General features: G+C 55.0%; 2 protein-coding genes across 3 annotated transcripts; one reads left to right on the forward strand and one right to left on the reverse strand.

Annotated features, from left to right (window-relative positions):
- Positions 1–709: 709 nt before the first annotated feature.
- CCDC9B (coiled-coil domain containing 9B) lies at positions 710–9,989 on the forward strand. 2 transcript variants are annotated; one of them, XM_082736433.1, is made up of 11 exons: positions 710–855; positions 1,738–1,851; positions 2,136–2,243; positions 2,880–3,032; positions 3,136–3,261; positions 3,889–4,088; positions 4,383–4,441; positions 5,048–5,101; positions 5,200–5,299; positions 5,880–5,922; positions 6,006–9,989. In XM_082736433.1, the coding sequence occupies exons 1-11, from the start codon at positions 844–846 to the stop codon at positions 6,540–6,542; spliced, it is 1,506 nt and encodes a 501-aa protein (XP_082592559.1). In that variant the 5' UTR covers positions 710–843; the 3' UTR covers positions 6,543–9,989. The 2 variants fall into 2 exon arrangements, with proteins under 2 accessions (XP_082592559.1, XP_082592560.1); XM_082736434.1 differs by lacking the exon at positions 710–855 and having other exon boundaries at positions 1,763–1,851; positions 2,078–2,243.
- Positions 9,990–15,118: 5,129 nt separating this feature from the next.
- Positions 15,119–18,347, reverse strand: INAFM2 (InaF motif containing 2). The gene has a single exon (XM_082736435.1). The coding sequence runs from the start codon at positions 17,748–17,750 to the stop codon at positions 17,292–17,294; it is 459 nt and encodes a 152-aa protein (XP_082592561.1). The 5' UTR covers positions 17,751–18,347; the 3' UTR covers positions 15,119–17,291.
- Between the last annotated feature and the right edge of the window lie 957 nt (positions 18,348–19,304).

Here is a 19,304-nt window from a genome sequence, read left to right on the forward strand (position 1 = left end):
AGGCTGCTTCTTTTCTCGGGGTGGGAGAGGCTTAAAAGTCAGCCGTGGGGACCAAGGCCAGGAAGGGCCCGGCGTGAGGAACCTGGGTGGGGAAGGCTGTAGGCAGACCACAAGCTGCAGTGGTATGGGCCCTGCAGGAAGGGCCAGTTCCCCACACACCGAGGGGAGACTTGAACAGTTGAGCCTCTCAGAAGTGGCTGTGATTTAAAACACAGGGAAGCCAGTGTCTACGTCAAGGAATGACTTATGGTGTCATTTCAGGTATGTAGTTGTATTTGGTGGCCTAGGGGAGTTAAGCCAGAGCTGATGAGGACAGTAAAGGGGGGCTCATTTGAGGTGTGGGCCCTCAGACTAGGACAGCTGGTGGGCTCAGCTGCATACCCCAGGCCTTTCTTTACTGTTGGGAGAGATGGAGGCTTATGTTGGCTGCCTGTGCATTGGCAGGTAGGTCCAGGCTGGGCCTCTGCTGGGGGAACTGCCTCAGAGAAGGCAGGGCCTGGGGCAGCCAGGCCCCCTGTGTGGGGTCAACCCGACAGAGAGAGGTTCCTGCCTGTGTCTCTGGGGACGCTGGGCCAGGGCTGGGAGAGGAGCTGGGCAGGGCCGGCGCCCTGGTCCTTGCCCTCTGAGAGTGGATGGGTGGGGGTGGCGGCGCGCATTCCTGGCTGGGAGCCCAGAGGAGTCTTTTGTAATCATAACATGATCTCGTGTGCTGAGCAGTGAAGCCGGCAGGGAGAGGCCGGCAAAGGCCCCGGCTCCGGCTCCCGTGGCTCTGCAGCTCCGGCTTCCCGCCTGCTCTGGCTCCCCTGGGGCTGTTCTGGAATTCTCTCGGTGCCCACTGTTACCATGCACTCAGCTGTGAGTGGCACCTCACCTTCGGCGGGGGGCTTCTTGGGGCCGGGAGGAGGCTGGGACACCAGGCAGTCACACTCTGGGGACAGCTGGGGACGGCTGGGCCTGGGAGGAAGAGGGTTGTGCCTAGGCCGGTGGGGCTCTGGGCAGGGGCCTTTGGCTGCAATGGAGACCCTGCGACTAGACAGGGAGAGACCTGGGATCTAGGGGCAGAGGCCTGGCTTGCTTGGGTGGCTCCCTGGCCGGGCCTGCCCACGGAACTGGTTCTCTTCTGTCCTGACTACCAGCAGTTCCAGGCCGGGAGAGATTGGGCCCATGAGAGCGGCTCTTTCCCACAGGCAGGGCACAAGCCTAGGGAGTGGAGCCCAGGGCCTGGGAGCCCAGCAGAGAGCCGGGGCCTCTCTTTTTACTGTGGTTCTGGGCCTGGGAGCCAAACAGCGCCCCCCGCCCCCCACCGACCTCCTGGATCCCCTGGCAACTTCCCAGTCCCTGCAGGTTCCGCTGCCAGAGCCATTTATAACTCTCATTCCAGGCTCTGCTCAGCGGTGGAGCTCCCTGGAGAGCCCGGGGGAGGGGCGGCCCACTGCTGGGAGCTGTGGGTGCGGGGGTGGGGGGTGGTGGGGGGGGTGGGGGGGTGGTGGTGGTGGTGGTGGTGGTGGCGAGGGTAGTAAGGCCCTGACCTGAGCCTCTGAGGAGGCAGAGACAGGTAGACAAGCCTAGCAGAGCACGGACTTGGGGCCTTCCATGTGCCATCTCCCCCTGGAAGCTTAGCTCTGGAGCGGGGGTCCATTTGTAGTAAGAAAGTGCTTCTCAGGTAAATGTGAAAGTTAGGGGCCTGATAAGGGATGGGCACAACAGTCAGGAGCTTGCCACCCCTGCTTTACGCAGGGGCCTCACAGAACCGAGTCAGCCATGAGCAGGCAGGAAGAGAAGGATGCTGAGCTGGACCGGAGAATAGTTGCCCTTCGAAAGAAGAACCAGGCCTTACTACGTAGGTACCAGGTGAGTGGGCTGTGATGGGAGCTGGAAGGACTGACTGGGTTGGCACTGCCTGTCTGACCCCCTAACCTCCCCTGTGCCCTTGCACTGTGGTCTTTCCCTGCAGGTGCTAAGCCTGGGGTCGGAGTTACAGTGGTGTGGTCCCTCTCAGAAACTCTGTGAGGGTCCCAGGGATGCTGTGATGTGGTGCCTCTGCCCCCTGGTGTCCCACTGGTGTCTCTCTGTGTAGGCCTTTCTGTGTGCATCTAGGGGGCCGTGGCCTGTGCTGACCCAGGGCCCTCCCGCAGGAGATCCAGGAAGACCGGCGGCAGGCAGAGCAGGGGGGCATGGCCGTGACCACAGCAGAATTCCTCCAGCCTGATGGCCTCACTGTCACTATCAGCCAGGTTCCTGGTGTAAGCCCCCCTCCCCCACCCCAGGAAGAGAGGGTGGGGTGGTAAGGAGGTGGAGGCCCAGCCCATGTCCAAGTCCAAAAAGGAAACTGCTCTTGCTCCTCTGTTTCCTCTGCTTCCACTTATGGGGTTCACCCTTCAGCTCCCAGACTGAGGCAGCCTAGCCTATTGTGGTTCCCCTGACCCCAAAGGGCCACAGCTAAAAGGCTACCAAATCGAGTCCTCCTCAAGCCCTTTTCCAGGTGAATGTGAAAGTTAGGGAGGGCCCCCACCCACAGCCCTGCGCCTGTGTTCTAAATCCCAGGCCACTCCTGAGCCCCCAACCCTGGAGGGACAGAGAAGGGGGGCTGAATGCCAGGAACAGAGTGCAAGGGACAAAGCCCCATTGTCTGAGCACTCTGGATTTCCCAGCTCAGAGATGACAGGCTGTTGTGGCATCTTGGGCCCTGGGGTGGCCCCGGTCCCTGGATAACCTCATGGCACCGGCATGTGAATGCCCCAGGGTGTCCGCTCCTCTGTGGGCATTCCAGGGAGGGCCAGTGCTGGAACCCAGCCTGGGGAAGCTTCCAAAGGACTCCGTCCCCAGCTCCTGCTCGGCCCTGGCCATGTGGTCTGAAGGCATGGCATCTCATTCTGCAGGGGAAGCGGGTGGTCAGCCGGAACTGGGCAAGACCCCTCAGACCTGGAGCAGCCGACGAAATGCTTGAGGATGAGGGAGGGGATGACCACACTGGTACTTTCTGTCTGGGGGAGCGGGTGGAGCTGGCTGTGACCATGGAAAACAAAGCCGAGGTGAGCAGGTTGGGCAGGGGAAGCCAGGGCATCAGGCCAGTACCCTCTTCTTACCAGACTGTGCCATGCTGCCTGTCCCCGCCTCCCCCCTCTTCCCACCCAGGCCAAGCGGATCGTGAGTGAGAAGCCCAGCAGAGCAAGGAACCAGGTCGCAGAAGAGTCATGTGTAAGGGGCTTGGGCCGGACCCCCTCCATGCAGATGCCCGTCAGCTCGGATTCTGCACAGAAAGTATATCTTTAAGAGGGGATGGGGACATGAAAGTGGTAGTCATCATTTGGGGGAGGCAGAGAAGCTGAGTCACTTGTGTCCCCTATCTCTGGAGACATGATGGCAGCCCCAGCAAGAATTCCCACCCTTTCCTTCTTTCTCTGGCCAGTTTCCACATTGGGTGGGCCTTACCCTGACAGGGTACGTCAGAGGTCAGCCCCTTACCCTAACTGGATTTCTGATGCAAGCTTGTGGGGGCCTTGGGGGTGGGCTGTGTGCCAGGTGTGACCTCTAGGTGGCAGCAGCCCCTAGTCCTGGCTCTTGCTCACTGCTGCTGGGAGCTTCTCCACTCCGGGCCTGTCCACACACACACATATCTGCAACAACCCAGCAGATAGGTGCTATTATTAGTCCCATTCTATAGATAAGGAAATGATACACAGAGAGGTTAAGTAACTTGCCCAAAAGACACAGCTAACATGTGACTGGAAACGGTGCCTATGGCAAACGAACATGTCAGAGACGGAATGGATTTTGTTTTTAGATGGGGACGTCAAACCTTGAGGGGAAGGGGCTGATAATATCCAGATTTCCACTCCAGGTCCAAGGCTTTCTGCTTCTTCCCCATGGTTCTGTCTTCTTCTTCAGAGTACCCGGGAGTCCCAGAGTCTAGGACTGGTCCCAGGCTCAGCTCCTCACCGGCCCATGGGGGGACCCTTGGAGGTGGGCTGGGACTATGCCCAGTGGAAGCAGGAGCGGGAGCAGATCGACTTGGCTCGTGTGGCCAGGCATAGAGATGCACAGGGTGACTGGCGTCGGCCATGGGACCTGGACAAGACCAAGCCCACGTGGGTGGCAGGGCTAGGGAGCTCGTTGTATTGACATTCTTATGGGACTTGGGGTAGGACTAACTGTGGGTGCTTCTTGGAGGGCTGGTGGGACCCTCTCCAGGGTGGTTAAGGTCTGTCTGGGCTCTCTGGTGGGACCTTGGGCTGAGAGGGTGGGCGCCAGGTCCCCATTTTTAGGGGCTCACCATTATCTTGTCGTTGGTTCTGGGGTTGGAGCTGGGGGAGGCAGGGGTTGTGTGGGTCTCCCTATAGCTTGTGTCCGCCCCATAGAAGCCTGACTTTTTGGCTCCACAGGCTACAGGACTCCAGCAAGCTTCGGGAAGAGGGCCTGGCCAGGGTGGGCGGCACCAGGGGTGAGTCAATACCCACCCCACCTCAGCCCCTTCTCCTCCTTGGCTTTCATCACAGCACCCCCACCTGTCCCCTCATGCTTCCTCTCCTTTCTCTGTCTCTTGGCATAGCACTTATTTTTGGAGCTGGAAGGAGGCATGGAAGAATATCTTACTTCCTCTCCCTCATTATCAGAGCAGGGCACCTTCCCACCCCCTAAATCCACAGCTCCAACCCTGGATTCTGACCTCAGAAGGTCTAGGGGAGGAGACTCACAAGGAAATCTGCCCCGGGATCCTTTCAAGATTGGTCCCTTATGGGCAAAAGCTCCAGTTTCCCTGCCCCTGGCCTGTTGTAGGAACAGAGATTTTAGAATTGCTAGTTCCCTAATTTTACATGTTGAGGAAGCTGAGGCTGGAGAGACTCAGCCAGTTACCTAGCCAGGAACATCAACGGGGGCACAGAGACCCAGCTCTCTTGATCCCCAGACCCAGGATCTTTTTGGGAGTCAGAAAACCCACACCTGGACCAAGAAAAAGACAGACATCTTCCTGGACCTGGAAGACTTCTGTTACTGCTTTTGATCCTTTATCACCCCACTCTTTCTCCATTTCCTTTGCCTCACTTAGGTCCCAGGAGCCACCGGAAATCACAACCCCCACCACTGTCCCTTGATGGTAAAGGTGAGTTGAGAGAAAAGAAGCAGGTTTGCATGAGCTGGGGATGGAGCTGGGCTGCCATGACCCTCTTCCCTTCTTGATTTGTGGACCATCTCTTGCAGGTGGTACTACTCGGGGTGGGCAACCCAGCAGACCCTCAGTGGTGTCGGCCACACGAAGCAAAGCCCGGGGGACAGAGAGGCTGACCGGCAGGGCCCGCAGGTAACAGATGGCAGGGGGCAGAATTGGGGGAAGCATCTGGGCTCCCTGATTTCCTGGATCTCCCTTGGCCCTGGGAGGTCAGGCTCAGCACGGGTCCAGGTGGCTGCTCCAGCCCTTGGGGCTGCTGCCTTCTGCCTGACGGCTGCCTGGAGGCAGGTTAATGAGGTTCGGGGAGAGGCCAGCCACAAAGGCAGGAGCCATGAGAGCCTGGTGCCCAGGGAGGCTGGCAGTAATTACAGCAGTTGCCTTCCCCCGGGAAGTCGGGCGTGCCTTTCCCAGACGGTGCAGGCAGAGACACGTCCAGAGCCCCCACGGAACTCGAAGTGCTTTGGGCTCGGCCATAAACAGCAGCTGGGGACCTGGGATGGCGCTCAAGTGGGTGGCGTTTGGAGGAAATGGCTGGATGGGGAACAAGGTCAGGCTGAAAGGGGAGCATCCTGGAGCCTTGTTCTGGCTCTGAGGCTCCTCTGAGATCCTTAGCTCTGGCTGCTTCCTGGGAACATGGGCAACTACAGAGCGACAGAGGGACGTGAGGTGAGGTGGGGAGGAGTAGGGCTTGCCGTGTGCTGTGTTTCCACAGGTGGGAAACAAAGGAAGTCAAGGAGGAGCTGCAGAACCAGGAGGTGGGTGCTTGGAAGTAGGATGGGGTGGGCCAGGGGCATGAGCTCTGAATCCGCCAGCCAGCAGGACCAATCTCTTGTTTCAGGGAAGCCAAAGTACCAGAAAGACCTGGAGCGAGGAGGAACCTTCACAGAAGCAGAGCCCAACGGAGCTGGGCCGGCCCACAAGTGCCCCAGCAACTAGCCCAGCCCCCGGGGGCCCAAAAAGGGAATCAGGAGCCTCCATTGCCAGTCCAAACCCTAGCTCTCCACAAAACACTGACTTAGTCCCCCTTGACCTTTCTCTTGGAGGGGCCAGTAGCCCTGGGTCCGGGGAGAGTACGTGTGCACTCACTCTAAGGCCTGGGGCCCAGGAGAACCCTGTGTCCTTGCCACCACCAGATGGTTCTGAGCAGATCCTGGGGTGTAATGACACTCAGGCTGAGCCAGAAGTACAGCTTAGTTCTGAGCCACAGGGAGAAGCAAGGCCCCTAGAGCCCAGAGAAGACAGGTCTGGCAAGGCTGGGGCCCAGCAGGCCTTGGCACCACGAAGCAGGCCGCCCAGAGGAATGGGCCAAAGGGCAAGGGGCACAAGAGGTATGAGAAGCAGGACAGGAGGGCCTGGCCCTGCAGGAAGATGCTGAGCAAAACTCCTGGGAGCACAGGGGCCGGGCTGGGGAGAGGAAGAGGGAAGAACACAGGCGGGAGTCTGGTGTGGGATGGGTGTGTGGATGCAGGTGGCTTGTGGCCGTCTGGCTGCACAGCTGGGCAAACTCTCCAGTGTGGGGACACTGGGAGGGCAAGGAGCTGTCCTTCCTTGCACCTCATGGGCACATCACTGGGCATGTCCCGTGTATAGGTGTGTTTTTACCTGCAGATAAAGGTCTTGGTATAGTCCTATGCCACTCCTGGTCTCTGAGACTGGTGAGCCCCGTCCTGGTTCTATTGCCACCCAGGCCACAAACTTCTTCCCTGCCATGGCAAGGTGAGGCTCAGAAGCACTCAGCACCTGGCACTCCAGGCCTTTCTCACCCCAAGGCCTGGCTTCTCTTTCCACCTATGGCTTTGGCTCCTTGGGTTTAGGCAGCCTCAGGAGCCAGCAGGCCCAGTCCAGGAGGCCTGGGCTCCTTCCCCTGCCTCTGCCTTGTGCCCAGGTGACTCACAGTCCCCACACTCCCAGGATGGTGAAACCAGGGGAATCTCAGCCATCAGCTGTCAGCCTCTGGCCTTTCTGCAAGAGAAGACCCAGGCTCGAAGAAAGGGAGGCCACAGCAGGTAGGGACCGAGCTGGGGACAGAAGAGCAGAGCCTCTGCCAAAGAGAGTCCCTGGGAAGGCCTCGTCTCTAAAACAGCCTGGGGTTGGGTGGGGAGAGGACAGCCTTCTCCCCACAGAAGGATGGGAGGGTTCATGATCAGGGATACCCTCCCCCATACCCAGGCCAGACATCAAGTGTACCATCAAGACAGCATTGAGGCGGTGCAGAGGGCAGCCCAGGGCCATTTCCTGCCGTCTCCTACTTCCTCTTCCCCGCCACCCCCCTGCACTACCGGCACACCAAAGCAAGGACTCAGACAAGGGACAGAGAAAGGGGCTCAATCTAGCTCAGTACAACTTCGGAACTTGTCTTTCCTACTTGGTCTCCATTCCCGCCCCTCCCCTCAGGCCCACGGCTGGTGAATTATTCAGACTCCACACAAGCTGTGGCTTCCTCTCTATTCAACAAACATTTCCTGAGCACCCACCAGCAGCAGTGCAGCCGGTGGGCGATAGTGACTCTGCCAGCAAGAGGGAGGGAGAAACCCAGGCATCCAGCAGATCTAGGCGGCACAGCAGGCAACGTTCTTGGCTCTAAGAGCCTGCTAGGAGCTGGGGATGGTGGTAGGAGCCCAGAGAATCATGTCACCTCTGCTCGAAAAGGCAGGTGCTCCTTCCCCGCTCACCACGCGTGGATCTCCCCATGTGGCCCCCCTACTCCCCTCCCTTTTGGCCCTGCCATGGCTTGTCCTCCCTGCTGGGGGTCCTGGGCCTCCCCAGCCTCTCTGGCTTCTCTAGGGAGTGTCTAGATCATCCCCAAGTGTTCTGTACTGTCAAAGTGAGCGCTGAACTGTGGGGTCACAGCTTCCTATTGGGCTCCTGCTCTGCCCTCCACCCCTTCTACTCAGAAAGCATGAGTAGGGGGTGTCTTTTCAGCAGATCAGTGTGCTCCTTGCGCGTTAAGGTGCAGAGTAATGCAGATTCTAATTCTGTAAGGTCTGTGGTGGGCCTAGAAATGTGCACTTCTAATAGGCTCCTGGAGATACCTATGCTGCTGGTTCTTGGACCACAGGTTGAGTAGGAAGGGTTTGGGCTAGAATATATGGAGGGCCAGGGGCAGACAGACTCTAGACTCTGAGGACTTATTGCTGGCTATATCGGGGACCTGGTGAGGGCTGCCCCTGCCAGGTGGGGGCTTCCTGGCTTCAGAGTTGGGTGGGAAGCTGAGGCACCTGGGAAAAAGACGCTCTAAGAGGCCAGTGAGTGGCTGATGCCAACTTCCTGTAGTGGGGAGTGAGGAAGTTGCTTGGGAATGGGATGAGGTGAAGGGGGTGGAAGAGGTTGGTATGGGGTTGGAGGAATTTTTTTTTTAAAAGATTTTATTTATTTATTTGACAGAGAGAGAGATCACAGGTAGGCAGGGAGGCAGGCAGAGAGATGGGGGGAAGCAGGCTCCCTGTTGAGCAGAGAGCCTGGCGGGGCTGGATCTCAGGACCCTAAGATCATGACCTGAGCCAAAGGCAGAGGCTTAACCCACTGAGTCACGCAGGTGCCCCAGATTGGAGAAATTTTAAAAAGACTTGGGAATATTCTTATGCACATGGGAAAGAGACTCCCGTGAGACAGGAATAGGTAAAGGTGAATGACTCCAAGCTCAAGTTTGCCTCTTGCCCACCAGTCATCCATAGATATATTTGGAGCATGACCCTGGACTTGACCCATGACTCCCAAAGGATGGAGCTGGGGAAAAGCAGATTCAGGCAGAACCCTTGAATTCAGAGATCTCCAAAAATAATCATGATCAAGAGTTTGAATTCTGCTCCCCAACCCCCCAGCGCTACCAAGAGTATAGGCCAATGTATGTTTGACTATGGGATGGGGACATAGATTTGGGGCAGAGCTCTGGTTCAACCCTCACAACAGGACCTAAGCAGGAGAGAAAGCTGGGTTATGAAGGGCTGTCGAGAAAGAGAGCTTCTCTCGCGGGATGTCCTGGGAGTCACTAAGGGTTGGAGACTGCAGAGACTGGCCCAGGACATATTCCCTATAGGAAGACTGTAGTGCCAGGCAAGTATCACTGAACTTTTCTCAAAAAAGGGGGAGCACTTCTTCAGGATAAGAGAACCAGCAGCTATGGTGGCCACCCTCCTTCCCTTGGATGGAACCAGCTATGGAGCAGGAGAAAAGCATGGACCACTCTCCACAGACCTCAGGATCATGGAAGCCTGCCTGTAGCAACTCCTGGCTCCTTTGTTGAAAGGCCTCGCTGGGAGATTTCCTCTTAGAACCTCCTCTCCAACCGACAAGCCCCTCCTCAAAGGTGGGAAGTTCTTCATGAGACACAGCTCTCAGGAACCCAGGCATGGAGTTGGAGGAAGAGAGAAGGAAGCTGCCCGAAGAGGAGTAGGGAGATGATAGCTTTACTTAAAGCTGTATAACCAGGAGGGCGGAAAGGGCAGAAGATAGCTCTGTCCTGAGCCTGAGCCCCTAGCACCTGGGCAGAAGGGAGCAACAGACCAGATTGCAAGGGAGGTATGTTTTTGGAGGACTGGCAGCATGGTAGAGTGGAACCAACATAGGCCTTGGAGTCCAACAGACTGAATCTTAACTTACATCTGTCAGTGGCTAGCTGGGTGACCTTGATCAAGTTTAACCTCCCCAAGCCTCAGTTTTCTTAGCTGCAAAATGGGGCCAGTAACAACCCTGAAGGGTTATAAAAACAAATTAAAGATAAGAGTATGCAAAACATGCCCAGCTCACTAAGTAGGCAATGTAGAAACAGGAGCCTGGCACTCAGTCAAATGTGTTGAATAAATGAAGTAGCTGTTTGGTTTGATCTCTGTCTACTTTGTTTTCGATTTTCTCCTTTACCTCCTCTTTTGGCCTCACCTTCACTGAGGTCAGTACATTTCAGGGAATATGGGATGGTCTGTAAAGTTTACTCAGCCTTCCAGGGAAGTGACCTTCTTAAAGAAAGGTCACTTGGGGGAGTTGACTGGATTTAAAGAGACTCACACAGGGACCCTGCTCTTACTGGGGTTTCTTTGCCCTTAGCATTTCCTTTAACTCCACGCACCAACTTTCATAACTCAAGAGTTTCCTCTTTTCTTCCGTTAATGTCAGTGGTAATTTCATGGACTCCCACCACAGTCTTTGCTTATTATTTTCCCCAGAATTAAAACTCCCTTGTAGGGTTTGCTCTATGCCTCCCAAAGTTTGTTTGTTTTTTCCCCAAAGGAGCAGCATGACTGTATTTTCTTATGGTCAAGGGACAGGTAACTGGGGAATCCCTAGCTATCTCACAAGGCACACGTTTGGAGGGTTTGACCATCAGTCAACTCCAGCCCTGATCCTGGCCTCAGGGACAGGAATAACAGGAAAAGATGGTACTAGCCACCGCCACCCCCTAAAAAAAAAAAAAAAAAAAAAAGGAAAGAAAAACCCACAAAGGAAATAGCTATAATCCCCATGTGGCTATCTATGTCTTCTTATTTTGGGGACGAGGTTGGGAAGGGGGGGGTCAAGGGAATAGGAGAAACTAAAGATACAACTTCACTCTGCCTCTCCAGTCACTTATCAGCACCCACAGACCCCAGCAAGCAGCTCTTCTGAGCGAGGGCTGCCCCCAGGGTGACCACAACTTCACTGAGGGGAGACCCCGAGACTGGGAAGGCAGGGAGTGGAGCAGAGCTGCAGAAAGCACAGACTGAGGCTGCTTTCTCTCAAGTGTGCCGGCCTGCGTCACAGCCTCTCATTAAGCAACCACTTGACGCCGGCAAAGTGAAACAGCACAGACCTGGCACCAGAAAGAATGAATGTGGCACCCACTGCTCCTTTTAAGGACTGACACGAGGAGCACAGGCCCTGGGGCAGGAGGTGAGGCAGACACAACAGTACCTTTGTGGGAGGGGAGAGCAGATACTTGCAGGCGGGCATCCTTCTTAACGAGCTCCAGGACAAGTTCTCCAGGCACCTTCAAAAATAACCAGTAACACAGGCTTTTTCCCTTTTTCTTACAAACTCTGGGGATACAGTGTTTCCTTTCTCTCCAGCAGGGCAGCTGGCTTCAACCAAGAAAAAAGGTCAAAAGTCACCTTGTAGCCATCTGTCAAAACAAAAATACCTAAACCCGAAGTTCCACAATCAGAGGGAGAGTCTGGGCCGGTGGTTCTCAGGTTTTAGTGTCAGAAGCACCTGGAAGGCTAGTTAAAGGCAAAGTTGGGCCCCCCCTTCTGAACCTCTCATTCGGTTGGTCTGGGAGGGGGCCGAGACATGGCATTTCTAACACGTTCCCAGGTGATGCTAACGCCGATGGTCTGGGCACAGGGTATAACATTTCTCTCCAGGTATCATTTTGCCCAAAGGGACAGGCACTCCCTTCAAACTATGTTACCTCCTATGTATACATCATAATTTTAGTCCCCAGATCTCCAGGCCATCTCACATGGATTCCCCCCAGTGGCTCTCACAAGTTCCCATTGGGTTAGGAGGGAAAAGTGGGGCCAAGGCCTAACCAGTGTCATTATTGAGTCTGCAAGTTTCCTATTTTTCAGTTCAGGGTCCCTTCTGAGAGCACATGGCCTCTCCCTCCCCCCACCACCCCCCAGGTCCTTGTGATGTCCTGACCCGGCCATGCACACAGACGCTGACTGCCATGTGATGCAATCCTGCCCAGACTACCCACAGGGAGTGGAGATGGCCTCCAGGTCACAAGCAGGGCAGAGACTTCAGCTCATGACTCTGAACACCGAGGGAGCAGAGAGGTGGATTAAAAAGGAGTGCCCTCGGGGCGCCTGGGTGGCTCAGTGGGTTAAAGCCTCAGGCTTCAGCTCAGGTCCTGATCCCAGGATTCTGGGATGGAACCCCGCATCGGGCTCTCTGCTCAGTGGGATCCTGCTTCCCTCTCTCTCTGTCAAATAAAAAAAATCTTAAAAAAAAAAAAGGAGTGCCTTGGTCATCAATGGAATTGCTTTTCTGGACAAGTCCATTTGGGGGCTTTTGGGGCCCACCTGACACACTGTAGGCAGTGAATAAATAGTTCTCAGATTAATAGTAGTGGCTCATGGAAAATATTCTAAGGGAAGTTAGAATCCTATTGCGTTTAACTGGTAAGCTACTGTAAAACCAGATTCTGGAAGTTAAGAAAACAGGGCAGTAACAAAGGTAGATTCTTTTTGGCATGACTGGAAATGGCTTGAGGGAGAGAACAGCGTGGGAATTTTCTGGTCCCTTATAGCCGCTTAACAAATGTTTATAGAATGCATGGAAATTGGTCTGGCCCAGGTGCTCCTTCCTGACCAGGTGGCTTATGTACACAGTGCAGGACTTGGAGCCATGGCTTTTTCTGCACTGAGGATGGACAGCCTGATGGAGTCTGGGTGTGTGGTTAAGGGGGAAAAAATTGTTTTTGCGTTTTTTTAATTAGCTACTGGAGGGAAAAAAGAGTTTAACACAGGTTTTGTGGCAGCAGAAACCCACAAACTTTGTCAGCAAGTAAAACAGGTGTGACAAAAACCGTAGAGAAAGCAGGTATAGAGCCATGGGGCCAGGGCAGAGGGGACAATGGATGAGACACATAATCTATGTTGCCCCTGCTAAGCACTGCAGGGGATAGATCTGGGGACTTCCAGTGCCTGGAAAGACCAGGCAGACGGGCCCCAAGTCCTTTACCTTGTGAAGGACTGTGGTCAGCACATGGGTTCTCTTCAGTCATCAACTCCCCTGAACCAGACTGCGGGCTGTGGATGTGGGAACGCAAATGGATTACCCCAGCAACACCACACTGATACTGGGGCTACTTCTATCTAACACAACAATCAACCAGATGACCAACAACCTCTGAGCACCTATGGCTATGTGCCAGGCACCAAGCTCAGTGCTGGTCCCATGAAATGAGCAAAGCTATTGGGGTCTATCCCTCCACTGAAGGAGACTAAAAAAAAAAAAAGTATACAGCTGTGGCCCTTTTGTTATTGCACTGCAATTCCAGAAATACCTCCATTCTCTGCAGACAGGAAGGGGAGGACAATTATTACCCCTTTTAATAGCTGCGGTAGCCCTAAAGCTCAGGACCTGACCTTTCGGTTCCCCTAAAAGAAACATGTAGAAACAAGTAGATGCTCTCCACTCAGCATTTCAAAACAGGATATAAATACTCAACTGAAGAACACAGTATCTGAGAATTCCCTAGTGAAAACTGAAAAACAAGGTAGACAGAAAAGCTTCCCAAGCTGTGGTCTCATACTGTGCAGAAATCCAGAGCTGTTAGGAAGAAAAGTATTTCTTATGCTTAAAACTTCACAGAAACCCTTCTCTACACCTCAGCATCATGGGGGAAAGAAAGGATCCCAACAAACTCAGTCTAAATAGCTTACCGAACTCCTGATCCTTCACCCTTCAAAACTTTACTTCCAAGAGAGGATGATCTCCTCTTTCAAACGCAGGCCATCAGGGAGTAAATGCACAGAGGAACTTCTCATGGAAGTAAACACCTAGAAATGATCCTGGTCATCCAGGGACAAAGCAGGTAAAGGAAAGTAACCCCCTCCCTGACTTTGCACAGACCTCTCCTTCCTGATGGACAATTTTGCAGCTCATTTCTAACCCGCGAGAATAAAGCTGTTCCCACTATGGCTCCCCACCAACCCGACCCTGTTCTGGCCAATGGTGCCCTTTTTGGCGGTCAGCGGGCTCTTGCTGTACACACTGCCTGCCTTATGTGTCCAGTGTGTGAAGCCGTGTGCCACTGCAAAAGCCACAGGTCACCATCTACACAAAGGCCAGGGGGAACCAGAAGAACCCTGGAAACTCTTTCAATTCCCTTCTGCTCTGCCTTACCAAGTCCTCTCACAGAAAGCCATTGTGTAGGCTGCAGAGGGAAATAAAAGAAGGGCGGGCTTTTTCCAGGCTCCCCTGCAGACTACAAGGTGATGTAAAAAGCACAGAAGCTACCCCCCTACAGCTTTGGAGAAGTGCAGGCCTCAGGGGGCCCCACCGACACTGGCTTCTCACTCTTCTTTGTACTGGGCAGCATTGTCTAATAATGAGCTCAGCTCAACTGTGTGCCCTGTATTTTGCAGCATAACTAATCCCTCATATTTTGCTTTTCACCCACATGTCTTTTATTGTTTGCTTTAGGGGGAGAAAAAGCCTCCCCTCTGAAGCAACCTACACCTTCTCTCAGCCATTTGGCTCTCTCACCTGCTCCCCTGTCAAAGCTCTGACCAACCACTGCGGGGGGGCAGCAGCACGTTTCTCCTGGTGTTCGGCTTCAACTATTCACGGGCTGGTGGTTCACTGGTGAGAACAGTGATGCTAGCAGGTGGCTCATCCTCACCCCAGCTCTCAGCCAGCTCAGTGTTCGTAATAATTCTTTTTTTTTTTTTTTTTTTCCTCCTGGTAATAATTCTTAGTATCTATACTCACTGGTCCCTAAGCTTCCCCAGCTAAGCATCTGCTGCTCAGAGTCTTTTAAAAGCAGAACCTTTTAGGGGCTCCTGGGTGGCTGAGTCAGTAAAGCATCTGCCTTCAGCTAGGGTCATGATCCCAGGATCCTGGGATCAGGCTCCCTGCTCATCAGGGAGTCTGCTTCTCCCTCTCCCTGCTTGTGCTCTATCTCTCTCTCTCAAATTTAAAAAAAAAAAAAAAAAAAAAAAAAAAAAAAAAAATTTTAAATCCTAAAAAAAGCAGAACCTTTTCAAGGTTTTTGAAGGCTCGTAAAAGGTGGCTGAGCTAGCTATCATGGTTCATCTGACCCTATGATTGCTTCCCGACTAAGATGCATTCCTGTTACCCTTCACTAATCAATTCCGTCAGGCCATCAGGCACAGAGAACATCAGAGTAATTACTTTTTCCTCCTATACCTATTCATCAACATCCATCCACCACCTCGCAGACCATCTCTTCTTCCAACCTCTACTCCTTCCCCAAGGACTACGAAAAAGAAATGGTCAACTTACACAGGCTTATGTAGAGTTCTTAGAATGTATTTTTGTTCACCTGAAAAATAAAACTTTTAAAAAATATACAGGACTTTTTGAGGACAGGTATATCTTAAATGGCTGAATTATAAATAATGTCTCTGGTCATGTTCACAGCTAGAGCTGGAGCTAATGTCCCAATTCCAGTGAAGGCTTTAGAGTCAGGAGGCCAGCAGCTGGACCTACGAGTGGTCTCTCTAGACTCTTTGATCCATCTCAAAGTGGATTCAACAGTCCAGAATGCAGGGATGGGGACAGGGGACTAGATTCCCAGATGTCCTCCTGCAAGTTCAAAGGATTCTTAGAATAAGAGATCAATTTACAAATTATTAAAATAGAAGACTAAAAATTCACACAATAAATATAAATTACAGGCTATTATTGGAGTTATAAAGTGGCATTTTATGTTTCTTCCCCACCCCCAGACACCCACCAAAAATTTAAAAAGGCCTCAAAGGCTTCCTAATGACCAAAGTCACATCAGCTGCTCAGAAATCTCCTCCAGCCAAGACACCCTGGGGGTGCTACCAGCCTGCTCCTAGGCTATACCAGCTCAGCTGCTGTTACCTTGCCCGCAACATGGCTTAAAGCAAGACTTGTGGTTCTGTAAACTTGGATCAGAGCTAACTAGAGTGTAGGCCAGAAAACTGGAGACAAACTGTTTTAGGACTCAGGTGGATAAGTTTTTGTCTTTTTGTTTTTTTAAAGTGCCTAATTTCCCAAAAAGGAAACACTAAGGGGTTTGATATCTTGTCACTACCCACACTCATTGCCTAAAAGCAAGTGGCAGAAGGAAATGAAATCCAAATTGAGGATGTATAATTCTTGCTATCCCAGAACTATACAGATGTCACTTTCCTTGGTGTTTCTCATCTCGTCAAAGTATAGGCTGTGTGTAAGTAGGGTTTATCAGGAGAGGTAAAGACAAACCAAGGTAAATTTCCCATGGCTGGTCTATTAACTGGCTATCACAGCACAATCCTGAGCTTGAAGCCCACCTTTAAGCCTTTCTGGTTCTGTGAATACAACGCAAAACCAGAAAATGTGCTCAGAGCTCTGGTTTCACACAGATTTCAGCCTAATTGAAGGGCTATACTGTCACAGGCTCAGGGAAGAAGGCAGGCAAGGGTGATTACTGGAACATGACAAGATCTTAAGGAGTGGACAATAAAATAAAAACACTTGTGAGCCACTCTACTTACAAAAGCTTGCTCTTCCTAAAAGAACTCTGTGAGAAGGCCAAGGACTGAAGCACAGAGGCATTGCTCTTACCCCTTCCTTCTTCCCTGGCCCAAATCCAGATAGTCAGGGCCACAACAGGAAGCCTCTTCCGTGGGGGCACTAGGGTGGGAAGAGGAGGGGATTAGTTCGTTCTCCACCCTCCCGAAACGGCTTCTACTTCTAAGGTTTTCCACTGTCCTTTCAAGTCTAAGGATGATTATACTCTTTTGGGTCATAAACCTATCTTTCTGAAGTAAGGGGAATAGAATGGGTGATGAAAAAAAAACCAACAGTGTTTGTGCCCTTCTGGCTAGCTGCACTTTGGGGGCCAGCAAATAGCCCTTGCATGACCCCATCAGTGGGTAGCTACCCAGGGTTGTGGGAGGATACATACAGTTCTGTGTAATTATAGCTTCTAGTGCATATGTCAACAACTATATACAGGGATCGATAAATTAAATGCATCTGTGGCCACTGCAACTAGGTTGACGTACCTGAGCTCCACTACTTTTGGTGCCCTCCTTGCGAGAGCTTCAGCTTATTAAAGAGCCCCTATAGCTCCCTCCTTCCCCTGAGTCTTGGGGGAAAGCCCGAGTCACTCGTGCACATAGGATACACAAGAGCTAGCGGCGAAAAAGGGTTCGGAGCAGGGATCTCCCCACCCCTCCCCCATTCCCTTTATGGCTCAGGGCCCTGGCGCAGCACGGTCCTGGGAAGACCAAACCCCGAGCCCCCGGCGAATCGTGGTCCCTTGGCTGAAGATCGGGCTGTAGGCCACCCGCTCCCGGGGCGAGCTGGCGATCGTTGCGGGGAAGGGAGGGCGTTCACTCCCGTGGGGGTCACTCCCGCGGGCTCCCCGCCCCGTCCTGCTGCAAAGTCCTGCCTCCGGGCTTGGGGAGGGGAGACTTGTTCCCGGCCGCCCCTGGCGCACAGGGGTTCAACGACTCCCCGGCGCCGCCGCCGCTTCCTCCTCGTCCTCTTCCAGCCCCCGAGGCCGCTCCAGCGGCCCGGCCAGGGGACTGTCGGCAGAGGGCTCCGGAGGCATGGGCCGCGCCGCCTGCAGCGGGGGCGCGTCGCGCGGTGCCTCGCGGCGGGACGACCCCGTGGCATTGGGCCCCGCCGCCGCCCCCGAAGTCCCGGACGGGCCGGTGGCGTTGGAGCCGCCGGGGGGCGGGCCGGCGGCTCCCCCCGAGGTCCCGGCGCCCACCGGCTGCCAGATGAGGCTGTAGTAGACGGCGAGCACGATGGCGGCCAGCGACACGGAGAGCACGTAGGCGAACACGGTGGCGAGCCGGACCCACTTCTTGTTGGTCTTGGCCGCCATCTTCGCCTTCTTGTCCCCGGTGTAGGTGGCCGGCTTGCCCCGCTCGGCCGGGGCCGCGTCGCGCTCCTTCATGGGGGGCCCCCGGCCTTTGCCCCGGTGCTCCACGGCCCCGGCTGGAGGGGGCCTGGCGGCCTGCGAGGACTGGACAAGGGGCGGCCCGGCGCCCTCCGCTCCCGGCAGCTCCGCGCTCCGCCGCCGCTCCTCACGCTGCCCGCCCGCAGCCCTCCACCGCGTCGCTGCAGCCGCCGCCGGGGCCTGGACCAGTCACTGCCGCCAGCGCCGCCGCCGCCGCCGGCCCGTCAGCTGCTTCCCCGCCGCCGCCACAGCCACAGCCGCCACAGCCGCCCGGCTCCGCGTCCCCATCCGCTGCTGCTGCCGCCGCCTGCCCGGCCGCCGGCCGCCCGGTCTCCAGTGGCCGCGCGGACGGCGCGCTCCGCTCCAGCACGGCTCCCCCACCTCGCGCGCCGGCACCAGGGGGCGGGGGGAACGCTGCTGGGGGCTGCCTCTTAAAAGGGCGACACCGGGGTCCGGAAGTGCCGCGCGGGAGGCGGGCTTCTGTCGGGCGCCGCGAGCCCCGCCGGGACGCCCCGTTAGGAGAGAGTTAAAGGAGGCTGGTTCTTAAAAGGGCAACGGCGCCGCAGCCCAGCGCGGGCTGGCGCGACGAGGATGAGAGCCCGGGGCGCTTCTTTAAAAGGGGAACGGCGCAGTTTGGGGCGGAGTGCGGAACTGGAAAGGGAGGGGGGGGGGGCGGTCTGAGCAAGGAGCTGTCAACTCTGGCGCCTCTACCCTCCGCTCCAGACTGTCCGAAGTGACAGATGGAACGGCAGCAAGGGCTGCGTTCCTCAAGCCTTCGCCCCACAAAGTGGGGGCGATAACACGCTTATGCTCTTGGCTCATGCCCCGCTCCATGTACCTTAGGAGCGGGTCTCCTGGACCCCTTCACTCCTAGTGGGCCTGGCCCACATCCCACCCAGGCAGCTAAGGAGCCTGGAATACTCACTGTGGTCACAACTGATCAACTGATCGCGCCCTCTCCTCTCCTCCCCCACCGTCTTCGGCCGAGGCTGGGGTTTGGGGCTTTTGTGAAACCTTCCCGATTTCCTCCCTCGTTCTCTTAGAGCCCGGGTCACGGTGCGCAGACCTTTTTAAAGTTTCTGGGACAGAACCCCGTGCTAAGGTGGGCTCTCCAGACTCGCCTCCCATCTTAGTCCGGAAGTTCGCAACAGGTCCCAGATCCCGCTTTTGGGGGACTTCCGACTCCCAGCTTTGGACTCAAGGAGGTGCACTGAAACGGTGGCTCTCAGAAAATTTCTGCTCTCTGATTCCCTCTGGGCCTGGGGGTCTGGGCTGTTGTTGACATCCCCTCACCAAGGTGATGACATCCCCTCACTTAGCTCGGAGTCTCAGTAGCCGCTTTCCCCTGTGCCTCCCTGGTCCTTCTGCCCTCCTCTCTCCAGCCTTCTGTTCTCCCCACTCCCTCTGTAGAAGGCTTTCCAGAATTCATGGTTCCCTCCTCCCTGAATTCTACTTCCTGTGTTCCTGGAGCTGGGTGTGCAGGCTGCCTGGGTGTCTTAGTGGGTATGTGAGACTGTGCCTGTGGATGGTGTGTCGGGGAGAGGGCTGTAG

This window comes from Mustela nivalis (genome assembly GCF_964662115.1).
Source record: "Mustela nivalis genome assembly, chromosome: 6".
In the NCBI taxonomy this organism is placed as follows: domain Eukaryota; kingdom Metazoa; phylum Chordata; class Mammalia; order Carnivora; family Mustelidae; genus Mustela; species Mustela nivalis.